This window comes from Stegostoma tigrinum, chromosome 14 (genome assembly GCF_030684315.1).
Source record: "Stegostoma tigrinum isolate sSteTig4 chromosome 14, sSteTig4.hap1, whole genome shotgun sequence".
Classification (NCBI taxonomy): Eukaryota; Metazoa; Chordata; class Chondrichthyes; order Orectolobiformes; family Stegostomatidae; genus Stegostoma; species Stegostoma tigrinum.
In genome coordinates, this window is record NC_081367.1 from 61812034 (window position 1) to 61825257 (window position 13224).

The 13224-nt window shown below is 40.7% G+C and overlaps 2 protein-coding genes across 2 annotated transcripts in view; one reads left to right on the plus strand and one right to left on the minus strand.

Moving 5' to 3' along the window:
* Positions 1 to 294: 294 nt before the first annotated feature.
* On the minus strand, positions 295 to 10279 carry LOC132210499 (extracellular calcium-sensing receptor-like). Its single transcript, XM_059650842.1, is given in 7 exon segments — positions 295 to 1226; positions 1332 to 1455; positions 3040 to 3267; positions 3386 to 3474; positions 3477 to 4218; positions 9330 to 9621; positions 10209 to 10279. Coding segments are annotated over 7 exon segments (2478 nt in total).
* Positions 10280 to 10778: 499 nt separating this feature from the next.
* The window catches only part of LOC125458016 (extracellular calcium-sensing receptor-like), a 55192-nt gene continuing 52746 nt past the window's right edge, over positions 10779 to 13224 (plus strand). The window contains exon 1 of the mRNA XM_059650843.1: positions 10779 to 10906. Within this exon, the coding sequence (XP_059506826.1) occupies positions 10779 to 10906 (128 nt within the window). The remainder of the gene's footprint in view (positions 10907 to 13224) is intronic.

The window sequence follows — 13224 nt, forward strand, 5'->3', positions numbered from 1 at the left end:
ACGCAATGAAGCAATTCAAGGCAAGATGAGGAAACTAAAAGTGGCCTGGATCTAAATTTAAATAAATGTGTCACACCTGATTTTCAATTCTGAATAAATGAAAACCGGGGAAGAGGTATGTGATGGTCAAAATTATCAGCGTGACTTCAGAATTGCACAACCTGCTGGTCACTGTGGCTTTGCAGGATTGTGTAGAATGGGAGCTGGAAAAACGTTCGGCTTTACGTGCCTCTACATGGAATTCCCATTTGCTATCTTTATGACAAAATTATCATCTACTGAAATATTCTGGCCTCATTTATGAACATTTTCTAAACTCATTTTGGAAGCAACTGAGCCCATTATGCTCCTCTTTGAATTGTTTTCTTTTGCCAGAAAAATAATGTAACATTTTGGGGCAAAAATGCAAATAAGTAGTCCAAAACTGGAGGCCAAAATAGCAAAGACTTCAACTGCCACAGCATATTTCCCTGGAGAACTTATGTAAGCTGGAATGAAAGTTACCCAAACTGCACAAAAGATAAGCATGCTAAGCGTTATGTGTTTAGCTTCATTAAAATTATCTGGACGTTGTCGAGCTAGAAAAGCTACCACAAAACTCACGCAAGACAGACATCCAATATAACCGAGTACACAATAGAAGGCTAACAAAGACCCGATGTTGCATTCAAAGACAATTATCTCATTGGAGTGAACGGTGTTTTTAAAAGGATAAGGTGGAAATGCAATTAACCAGGTAGCACATATTGCACATTTTACCAGGGTAACCATGTAAACCATCAGACGTTGTTGTCTTGGTCCAAACCACTTCGTCATAATATTGTTCAGAAACTTTGCTTTGAATGCCATCACCACAACAATCGTTTTACACAACACACATGAGATACAAAGTACAAAACTAATACCAAACGCCACGTGGCTGAGCATACAAGACAAAACTGAAGGTTCACCAATGAATGGAATTGAAGACAAAAAACAAAGTGTCAGGGCAAGAAGAAGAAGGAAGCTTAACTCAGAGTTATTAGCTTTAACAATCGGAGTGTGTCTGTGGGCACAGAATATTGTGAATACGCCAACAGTGCTGCAGGCTCCAAACAACGCCAGTGTCACCAAAATTATTCCCAATGTCTCAAAAAAGGAAAGAAATATGACATCCTTTGGAACACACTGATCCCATCTCTCATTAGATTTGAATTCCAATGGACATCTTATGCAATGAACGGAATCTAAAAAACAACACAAGACTTTGATATTATCTGAGGCATCAAAATGCCTGAGCAATGCAGACATCAAATTTTGGGAGCAATGCCTTTGCATTGGTGTTTTCTTACCAGTTGTGTTGCTAATTTCTCCTTGTGCACATGGAATGCAGTCAAAACAGCAAATGGGTTGTCCTTTTCTTCCCGCTTTCCTTGTTCCTTGATGGCAGTTTTCAGAGCAAACAGCTTTGGGAACCTCATTACAAATGCAAATACAATGATGGAGAAATCTTGGCAATTCGATGTGGCAAATGTACAACATTCACTCTGCAATACGGCACGAAAAAAAAAACCTATTTCTCTTACCTTTCTTGTTGATTGTCCTTTTGGAAATACATAACGGTTTGTGGCCTCATCATGCCACAGTTCGGAGCCACTGTAAAGGGCTTAGAATAGATTTAAAATTGCAGAAACAGGATATTTTTGATGATTTCAGGTTCTGGTAATAACACTCATGGTGTTTCCTTGGAGCTGCTTCATTTATTATTGTTAAAAAGAAATTGGGAAACAACCAAATTAAATTGGATGCAAAGTGCAGTATTACATTTAATGGATAAAATGAAAACCAGATTCAGAAATAAAAACATTTTTCTTCATTTATTCACAGGACGTGGTGGTTTTTGGTTAGGCCAGCATTTATTACCCATCTCCATTTGCTCAATGTTTGCCTTCCCAAAGTTGAAATCCATTTGGTGTAGAGAGGGCCATACTCTCATATCTGGGAAGCAGAAATATATTCCCAAATCAATATGGTGAGTGGCTGACCGTGGAACTTGCATGTACGGTGCTCCCATGGATTTATTGCCAATGTTCGTCCAAATGGAAGTGAGCATGGGTTGAGAAGGTGCTGTTTAAGGAACATTGTTGAATTATTGCAAAGTATCTTGTAGCTGCTGTTACTGAGAAGATGTAGTAGAGGAAGTGAATGTGGCACCAATTAAGTAGGCCACTTTTTCTGAGATGGTGTCAAGCTTCATCAGATTTATTGGAACTGCACCCATCCAGGGGGAAGATGCTATCACAGTCCTGAGTTGTGCCTTGAAGGTATGGTTATGAGTTGGAGAGCCGAGAGGTTAGCTAGGTATTGCAGGTTTCCGAGCATCTGATATCCTTTTTGTAGCCACAAAGCTTATATTAGTTCGGTTCAGCTTCTTGTAAATGGTGCCTGCTGTGATGCCGATGGTGTTGCAGCCTGTGATGCTGATGCTTTTGAAAATGAAGGGGAGATGATTAGAATCTCTCCTGTTTGAGATGGTCATGGCTTGGTTCTTATGTGGCACAAATGTGTTTGTGGCCAAGATGAATATGAAACATAATATGCCTTTATGCATAACCAACGTAACCGTTGCCCCATTGGATTTGCTTTCACACCTATTCAACCGCTTTTCCATATGTTTAGATTTAATATTTGTGTCTCGTACATTTCTGTGTTCATTCAGTGTATTTTAACATATAGTTATGTTTATAATTCATTTTTATACCGTACCTTTTTGTGAAATTTAATTACATCAGTTATGTTCAAAGAAAATCTGCTGTTCAAGTGGCTGCAAATAAAATATCTCTCTGGTATTACATTTAGCTTGATGAATGCACAATGATTTTGGAATTGTTGGGCAGATATGTTCTGTTTAACAATGCTTGATAAGTTGCAACTATTCTTCACATCAGGAAATGGCCAGCTGCTGGTAGGGTGCCTATTTGATCCAGCAAACATTTTACTTTTTCCATTTCAGAGAAGAGAATTTAAAATTATGAGAAAGGCAGTGTTTAAAAATCTTACCGACTTCTGCTCTCCATTCCAAACAATTGCCCCTTCTGTTGTCTTAAATTCCTCTCCGGTACCAGCTGATCCATCATAGAGCCGAACATTTACAATATCAATGCCACCGAGGGCATTTGGCTGCCAGTTTACAATGTCATATGTGGGGACAGGGTCTCCATTTTTGTCAAAATAAACCTTTTTGCCAATCTTGGTAACGAACTTCACTGTTCTGATGTAATGTAGCAACTTTGAACAAAAACAAATGGGAACTCGTTTACATTCCTTGCAAATGTTCAACCGTGAATTTGGCCACATGGGAATTAAATGTAAATGCCCTTATCAAACCACGTTAAGCGTTCCTCACCTGCCACGGTTGAAAATTTGAAACATTTGCACAACTGCCGTTGGAGAAAGGTCCTTCCCCGGTTTTACATGATGCTATGTTGTGCAGTCATGAGCTATAGCATAAGTTGCTTTGTACACATTGTATGTGACTCTGTATTGCATCACATCAGTAAATTCATTTTGGACATTCTGTAGATTTTCTCTCCCTGTGCATTCCTTCAGCTCCAATTCACATTTTCGGGAATTGGTTTTGTTTCCCACACTGAGAGTGCAATGAAAACAACTTTCCCAAAAAAAATTCACTAAATGGTTGCCTAGACATAAGGATGGATGAACTTTCATGAGGAATTCCCTCAACACTGGAATGCTGACTTTGCGAATTGCAACTCCAATTGTCCCAGAAGCAATCTTTTTGCTTTCCTCTGGAGGACGTAACAACGTGGAAACCCACGATTCAGATCCAATCCATTGTATGCCGCTGACATTTTGGCTTATCATTTCATTTAGAAGAGTCGTCATGCTTAATTGTCCCACAAAGGCAACGACAACTTTTGTCGTGGAAGTCTTTCCGGTGTCAATTATTTTCAGTAATTTCTCTCTCGTGTGTGTAATATGGAATGCCTCAGAAAAAGCTATACAAACGCCTAATTGTTGGACTGCTTCTTCAAATGCTTGCATTCCAAAGTTTCCATAGTCATTGTCACTCTTAACTGTCCCGATCCAGGTCCATCCGAAATGTTTCACCAGCTGGGCCAATGCTCGAGCCTGATAGTAATCACTCGGTATTGTTCTAAAAAATGATGGATATTCTTTTCTATTGCTCAGGCACGCACAGGTAGAAAAGTAGCTGACCTGTCAGCATTAAAGCAAAAACATTTGCGTTTCAATTATAATTTGTGGTTGTTCATGATTTCAAGGCAAAAATATCAGTGGGTAGGTGCAATGACTCCAAATCGTGTGGAGCTTTTAAGAGTGGCTCTTCTTGAAAGCAGTATAAACCACTTATTTAATATTTTCAAATGTGCCAATCAAATTTCCACTCCCAAGTTTTATTGCAAGCTTTGCTCTTTCTTGATTCTCCGTGTTTGAACTGTAACCATGCAAAATGCCTTGCCCCTGCAATTTAACTGCAAGAACGTCTTCGAATAATCTTTCTTTCTTTCTCGCTCTCTCTCTGTATCCCCAGTGTTCCCCGCGCAAATCCTAACTTCACTTAATTAAGTAGAGAGGGTCCATTGTTGAACTCGTATTTTCTTTCTTTCTATTGAAGTCAATGGAATGAATAGAAAAGGCAGGTGTAGTATTTGTAAGTATTTCTACACGACCTACTATACAGCATTTCTCAAACTTCATATTACTGTTCAAGCAAGCCCTTATATCACTGGCAACATTTTCAACATTATACCAGACCCACACCCTTACCTTATTTCTGTAACCCTATATTTCTCAGTACAGTCCCAATCAAATGTACATCCCTGAAAAGAATTACTATTTGAGCGTGGCCAATCCACCTATTTTGCGTGAGTTATTTCATGGGACTGGGATATTATAGCCATGACAGAAACATGGTGAAGAGAGAGACAGGACTAGCCGCTTAATGTTTGAGGGTACAGGTGCTTCAGTCGAGACAGAGGTGGAGGAAATGGGGGAGAGCAGGTTGTATTTTCGATTAAGATGAGTATTGTAGCGGTAGTTAAAGATGAAATAGTTTGTTGTTCCACAGACGTTTCGTTACCGTGCTTGGTAATATTCTCAGTGCAGCTTCTGATGAATCGTCGATGTGTTTTACTGCCTGATTTTTAAGAATCTGGGGTCCGTCGCGATGGATTGCCTCACTTCCTGATTTCCTCCACAGTGTAATGTATTTGTGGTCAAGTTCAAAGTGTTTATTAATAGCATGCTTCGTGGAGTGCCATTCGTCCAGGAATTCTCGTGCTTGTCTCTGCCTAGACTGTCCCAGGATCTCTGTGTTGTCCCAGCCCAAGTCGTGGTTCTCCTTGTCCATGTGGATTGCGATGAGTGAGTATTGATGGTGTCTTTTTGGAGGCAATTGGTGTTCATGTACTCTTGTTGTCCTTCCTGTTTGTCCGATGTCGTGTTTCTCACAGTCTCTGCAGGTCTTGTAGATGACATTGGTCCTGTCCATGGTGGGGAGTGTGTCTTTAGCTTAGGTGAGCTCTTGGAGTAGGGTTGATGTGGGTTTGTTTGCCACTCTGATGCCCAGCAGTTGTAGAAGCCTTGTGGTGAGTTCTGACATGTTCCTGATGTAGGGAAGTGTGATGAGTGTTTTGGGGAGTGTAGAATCTTTCTGACCCTGTTCCTGTAGGCATCTCATGACCAAGTTCTTTGGATATCCATGATCCTTGAACACTTGGAAGAGGTATTCCTACTCCAGTTGGCAGAGTTCCATGTTGCTGCAGTGTGTTGTTACTGTATTTTCCTCTAATGTATTTCCACATTTGTCTTGTGCTCTACCATAATGTCCAGGAATGGGTGTTGTTTGATCTTTTCCTCCTGTCCAGTGAATTTTATTCCAGTGAGAGTGTTGTTTATGAGTTTGTGTGTCCCTTCTAATTTTGTCAGTTTAATGATGACAAAGGTATCATCTAATGGAGCGTATCCATAGTTTCGGTTGGATTTGCAGAAGGGCAGTCCTTTCCAGTCTTTGCATCACTGCTTCTGCTATGACTCTGGAGATAAGCAATCCCATGGGCATTCCATTGATTTGCTCGAATGTTTGGCCATTGAAGGTGAAGTGGGTGGTCTGGCATAGGAACAGTAGTTTAAGCATTTTGTACTTGGCGATGGTTTCACTGGAGTTGTGTTCTTGTTCAAGTGGTGTTGCGATTGTTTCCCTTGCTTGTGTTTTGTCTATTGATGTGAGTAAGGTGGTGACATCAAACAATATCATAATCTCTTCATCTTCTAACATCTGTCTTTGATGGAGTTGAGGAAATCTTGGGTTGAGGGGATGGAGTGGAGAAATTTGTTGATGAGATGCTTGAGTCTTTGTTGTTCTGTGGCTAATCTGTGCGATGGAGTGCCTGGTAGGTAGACTGTGGGTCTGAGGCGGACTTCTGGCTTGTGCACTTTAGGAAGGCCGTAGAACCTGGATCCCCTTGCAACAGAGTGCAGAGTTTGAAACCCAGTCGGGAAAACACACCGACGCATCATCAAAGGCTGCACTGAGGATGTTACAAAGCACAGTAACGAAATGTCTGTGGAACAATAAACCAGCTTGGCGAGCTAACCATACTCAACACTGACAAGCCGAGCTTCAGACCTACTCCAAATCCTTAGAGAGATTAAATAACTACAGGATTGTCCAGTGAAGCTTTGTGGTTGGAGTGAAGAAATAACAGGAGGATGGTAATGTTCCTGGAGGCTCCAAAATAGTCCATGGGAGTTAGATGAACAAATATGCAAGGAGATTGCAAAGAATTGCAGATGAAATAGAGTTTGTATATTCAGGGATTTTAATTTTGCTAATATAAGACTGGGACATCCATAGTATTATTTGTTTAGGTGGGGTGAATTTTGTTCAATGTATTCAGGAAAGATTTCTCAATCAGTATGTCGAGGTTCCCACTCGGGAAGGGGTAAAACTCGACCTATTCATGGGAAATAAGGCTGGACCATTGACTGAGGTGACAGTGGAGGTGGATATTGGGATCACTAACCGTAGTTCTATTTTTTAAAAATAGTTATGGAGAAAAACAAAAGTGGTCAGGAGGTTCAAGTTCTAAATTGGGGCAAGGTGAATTTTAATGGAATGAGACAGGAGCTTGTCAGTGTTGATTGGCATAGTTTGTTTTCCAGCAAGTGGGAAGCCTTTAAAAGTGTGATAGCTTGAGTTCAAGATCTATTTGTTCCTGTGAATGTGAAAGGCAATGTCGGCAGGGGTAGGGAACCATGACAACAAGCGATAATAAGGCCTTGATCAGATACAAGGAGGTGTAGCTCAGGATCAGACAACTGGGATCAAGGAATCCCTGGTGGGATATCAGGGATGCATGAGTTTACTGAAGAAGGAAACCAGGAGGGTGGAATGGGGCATGAGACAGCTTTGGCTGAGAAAGTTACAGTGAACCCAAACCTGAATTACTGAGATTCCTGAAGTATATTAAAGGAAAGTGTATAAAAAGAGAGGGGTTTGGACCCGTCAGCGACCAAAGTGGACATGTATGGGTGGAAGTGGAAGTTTTGGGAAATGGGCTGAGGTTCGGTCTATAATTCTGAGGTGTGTTTTTGCAGTACTTCTGATTAAGGACACAACATTTGCTACCCTCCAGCCTCTGTGTCCTCACCCATGGCTAATGATTATGTAAATATATCAGCCAGGGTCCTCACAATGTCTTCTCTAGCCTCTTGCAGGTTTCTTCGTCATTGAGTCACACAGTCATAGAGTTGTAGAGTAATACAGCATGGCAACAAGCCTTTCAGCTGAAATTGGTCCATGCTGACCATGGTGCCCACTCAATTACTTCCAGTTCCAGCAATTGGTCCATAGCCTTCTAAACTCTTCTCATCCATTTGTTCATCCAAATGTTCATTTTGTAAACGTTGCCATTGTATCTGCCTCAAACACATTCTCTAGCAGGCCATTCCATATATAAACCAGTTGCTGAGTGAAGAAATCAGCCCTCATGTTCTTCCTAAATCTTATGACCCTCAACTTAAACATATGCCAACTGTTTTTCATTCCCTCTCACTGGAAAAAAAGACAATAGACGTTTATTCTGTCCATGTGACTCATGACTTTTTCACATCAGTAAGGGCAACTTTCTTTCTCTTGTGTTCCAAGGAACAAAGTTCTATCATGGTCAACTTCTCCCTTTCACTCAGGCCTCTTAGTTCTGACAACATCCTAGTAAATTTCCTTTGCACACTTTCTAGTTTAACCATGTCTTTCCTATAACATAGCACCCAAATTGTACACGATACTACAAGTGCAGCCTCACCAACGATTTATACAAATGTAACATGATGTTCCATCCTATACGTAATGCCTCAACTAATGAAGGCCAGCCTGCGATAGAGCTTTTTCACCTCACTGACAACGCTTCCAATGAACAATGTACTTCTTCCCCTCCATCCCTCTGTTCCACAACACTCCTTAGTACCTTAACATTTGCTGTACAAACACAACCTTGGTTTGTCTTTCTAAAGTGCAACATCTCACACTGACTCGCATTTGCCAATCCTGAGGCCACTTCCTCATCTGATCAAGATCCCTTTGTAATTTTTAATAACCTTCCTCATTATCAACAGTACCTCCTAACTTTTTATCATCCTCACGCTTACTCACCATGCCTTGCACATTCAGATAGAGATCATTTACATAAGTAACAAATGTGAACGGTCCCAGCACCGACCCCATAGAACACCAATAATCACAGATCTCCAGTCCCAGAAACAACCTTCAACCACGACTCTCTGCTTCCTACAATGTTTGCATCGCATCATTTAGCATTATGTTTATGGTGTGGTTTGCTGCAGGTAGACTGGAGAGATATCACATTCATGTGTTATGTTGCTTCCCTTCAATTTTGCCAACCCTTAATTTCAAAAGTTCATGGAATAGCGTTCTGGGTTATTGCATTGCTAACTTTTGAACCATTTTTGAATGTTTACTTTCTCAGAGTTTATTTCTCTTCATCTTCAAGTTTCTGAAATGACACTGTTGAAGGAGTATCTTCAAGGAAGAGGAAATATAGTCTTGCTATAAAGCTAAAGCCATGCGAAACAACAATCAACAGTAATTGTACTGGACAATCTCACCGTCCTGAATGAACATTCTAATGAGCATGAAAATGAAGATTTAAGCATCTTTTGGATTAACAACACAGGTTCCAAATTTTGCTTAGGCAATGGATTAAACGACACAAGTAACATCACATCATATACTGTTGATCCAAGCTTACACACATTATATAACAGAGTTATTAAAAGCCATATCTTACCATAGGAATTCTGAAGGCACCGATGGAAGGTGCTATTGCTAAAGACCTCGTGGATCCAGAATCAGCAACAATCGCCGAAACAATGGAAGAGCTTTTACTGTTATCAGAGGATGTGCTTTCCTCGGGTTTGTTCAGAAACGCCATAGCTGCTTTCAGCGATAACTGGGTCAACGCGCAAGATTCATACAGGCGGTATCCCAATGTGACACCGGGAAGGAGGGCTGTATCGTTATTTATTTCTTCAATTGCAAAAATCATGGCCAGTGCAAATCGGAAACCTCTAAACTGAAAGCTGCAGATAAAGCGAAGGAACATGTTTTTTAAAAAATGCAGAAAACTATGAGGACATTTGTATCTGAGGGAGGTACCACTTCGCTATTATTAAGTATATTTCAATGGCAACAAGCTTTCTCTAAAGTGGAAGTCAGTTGTTCGATCCCCCAATGCAGATCTTTGGGCACAAAATTTTATCTGACTTTAGACAAAGACCTGACACTATGCTGAATTTCAAATGAAACATTGAGGTGATCACCGACCTTCCTTCTTGGGTCTAATAGAAGGATTTTGAAGAACAGCAGGAGACCTCTCACAATACCTTAACCAGCAATTATTTCTCATCCCTAAACCCTAAAAGAGGTTTCAGAGTGTTTATCGCGACACTAATTGGGGAGCCTGTGGCGCACACATTGCTGTATTACCACGTTACAACATTAAATAATTTGCAAAAGTACCAGAATTTTTAAGAAACAATTTGGGACAACTTTGCAAAAGGAATTTGAATGAAGTTTTGTTCCATAAATTCGGAAATTAATTCAGAATTCGATCAAATAAACCTCGAAGCAACATGAGGGGAAATGTTTTCCAATTGGCCGAGCTCACCTGCGACATTTTACTGGCTCCGGAAGACTGCTAAACGAAAGATGGCGATGGTCAACGCGGTAAGAATGCATCCCAAAAATTCCACCCAATTTAATATCTCCATCTTTCTCCAAGCCCAGTAAATCAAACCTCCCCCAACGTTGGCAAGCCTGTTCATTACTTGACCATGCCAAGGCTACAGCAGAATTCACTACTAAGATGAATCAATAATGCATCTTTTATAGATAATTTATTGTCCTCAACTTATAGTAGAATGACTGATTTTTCGTAAGCTCTAGCTATTTCTGTGAAAAACATCCCAATGAGAACCAAATAAATTTCAATCTCTGTTGAACGTCAACAAATTACTTTGCTAGTCCCGAAAGGAAACACATCACCACTTCAGTCGACATGAGACTGATGAAGGAAATAATTGCAAACAAAGTCACCTGTGTACCTTCATTCCATTTGGGTCTGCAATTGTAGTTCGCACTGCTGCCAGGGACCTGGGTTCAAATCCTGCCTCGGGCACACATTTCCCGTGTTTGTGTGAGTTTCCTCTTTGTCTCCATTTTCCTCTCACTATCAAAGATGTGCAAATCGATGGATCCTCAAAATCCTGAAATGATCTCTAAGTGGGATTCAGGGCCACAGAACGATGAGTACAGAACCTGGATTTACGAGCCACGGGATTACCATCATCTCTTCCCTTCTGCGGAGTAATGTTAATTCTAGTCAAATCATTGTTTGTTGTAAATTACGCAAACTCACAAATTTTCCAAAGGCTGCCACTTCTAAAATTGAAAACTGGGGGCCCTATTTCCAATTATTGAGAAGAAAAAATATCTCAACCATCTCCAGTAACAAAAGCAGAAAATCCTGGAAAAGCTCGCAGGTCTGGAAGAATCTTTGGGCAGAAATCAGAGTAAAATTTTCGTGTCAAGTGCCCCTTCTCCAAATGCTGCCAGACCTGCTGAACTTTTACAGCAGTTTCTGCAGAAAATTGTTAAATGCTGCTGCTATGCAGTGCGTTTGTGAGTATTGTGTTTCACGAACAGTCTTCAGCCTTCAGCCCTAAAATATCTATTTTGTTTGAATGGCAGTGCCCGTTGACCATTATACAAAGTAATTTGATTATAAAGTCGCAATTGCTGAACAATCCTGAAAAAATTAAAATCTTTCCTTGAGCTGATAAAGTGTTCACTTTTGCCTTTTTTTTCATCATCCTGTTCAGAGATGTTATCTTCGAGCATGTGGGACATGATATCAGGCCTCCTGGTTCAGAAACAGTAACACTTCGACACACAAGACCTCCTGGAAAATGCATGGTACTGCTTGCTGACGCATTATGTAATAAAATGCAGGGATGACATGAAAAAGATCATATTCAAGGATGGAGATAACAAGATGCAGGGCTAGATTAACACAGCAGGCCAGGCAGTATCAGAGGAGCAGGAATGCTGATGTTTTGGTTCTGGACCGTTTTTCAGAATATGACGCTCCTCTGATGCTGCCTGGCCTGTTGTGTTCATCCAGCTCGACACCTTGTTATCTCAGATTCTCCTGCAACGGCAGTTCCTACTACCTCTGAGTGGATATTCAAGCATTGAATCCTCTTCAATTTGCCCATTCATAGCTCCCATTATGGTAACAATGTACAGTGAATCTGAATTGATCGTTCAACTAATCAACATCGCTGAAATGAAACTTGTGGATGCTGATATTTCCATACATCTGCTGTCTTTGTCCTTCTAGAGAGTGAGCCATTGTTGAGTGAACAATGGTGCTATTGTGCTTCTTGTTGAGTGTGTTCGGCGTTGCACTTGTGCACCAGGGAGAAAGGAAATGCATACTGAATGTGATTGGTGGGATGTTAATCAAAGTGGGTGCTGACATATGGCCATCGCTGAGTGGTTAAGATGATGGATGAGAAATCATTTGGGATGTTCCTTTATTGAATAAAATCCTGCTGATTGCATTTTGCATCCTTTCTGCTTTTACTCAGTTTCTGCAATTGTTCGCAATGTTTAGTTGTTAACCAAAGTACTTTTGCTTCAAAAATAAAAATCTGAAGTCTTTGCTGCTTCCAATTCACTACAATTCATTGCAACTTCAGCTGCCAGATATTATCCCCAAACAGTTTCACCTCTCCTGTTATCAATTGATATCAGGCAAGTTGTTTCCTCCTGACTTGTATCAAATCTTTTGAGTGTTCCTGGAACAGCAATCATCCAGGAAAGTGCAGAATATAACACATCACTTCTGATTTGTGAATTGTAGATCGTGCACAGCTGCTGTTTAGAGGAGATGAGCTACTTGCAAACGAATTACAAGTTCCTCACCTGCTCGTGCTGTCACAAAACTGAGAAGTGTGGCGCATTTTGATCTCTGGCCAATGATATGCTTCAGGCTCTTTATGGTCAAGGATTAACTTTGCAATGGTAAATCCATTGACTGCCAAAGAGAACAGATTGGGTTGTTTTTGATGAAGTTGGCTGTAGTCTTAGATTATCTGGCACTAATATTGCTTGCATTTTTCAGACCATGAACTCGTGTTGTCCAGATTTTGCTGCATTTCGACTTGGGATGTTTCAGTGCCTGATGAATTGTAGATCGTGCTGTGCATTGTGCAGTTATCAGAGGACATTTCCACTTCCAGGCCTCTTATGGGCAGATGGTCATGATACTGTAGGTGAAGATAGTTGAGCCCCGGATACCACTCTATGTGATTCCTGCACTGACCTCCAAACATTGAGATGATTGATATCCAACATCACAACATCTTCTTTTCTGCCACATGAGAAGTCAACAAAATTGATTTTTCCTCACAATTCACACAGATTGTAATAGTCTCAGAGATCCTTAATGCATTGTCTGGCCAGTTGCTGCCTTGATATCACGGACAGTCACATTCACCTCACTTCTGGAGTTCAAGACTTTTGTTCATACTTGCACCTGTGTTTCAATGTCACCTGGAGCTGAATGGCTCTGGTAAATTTCCCGGAGACTCCATAAGGAGACAGTTGCTGTCTAAATT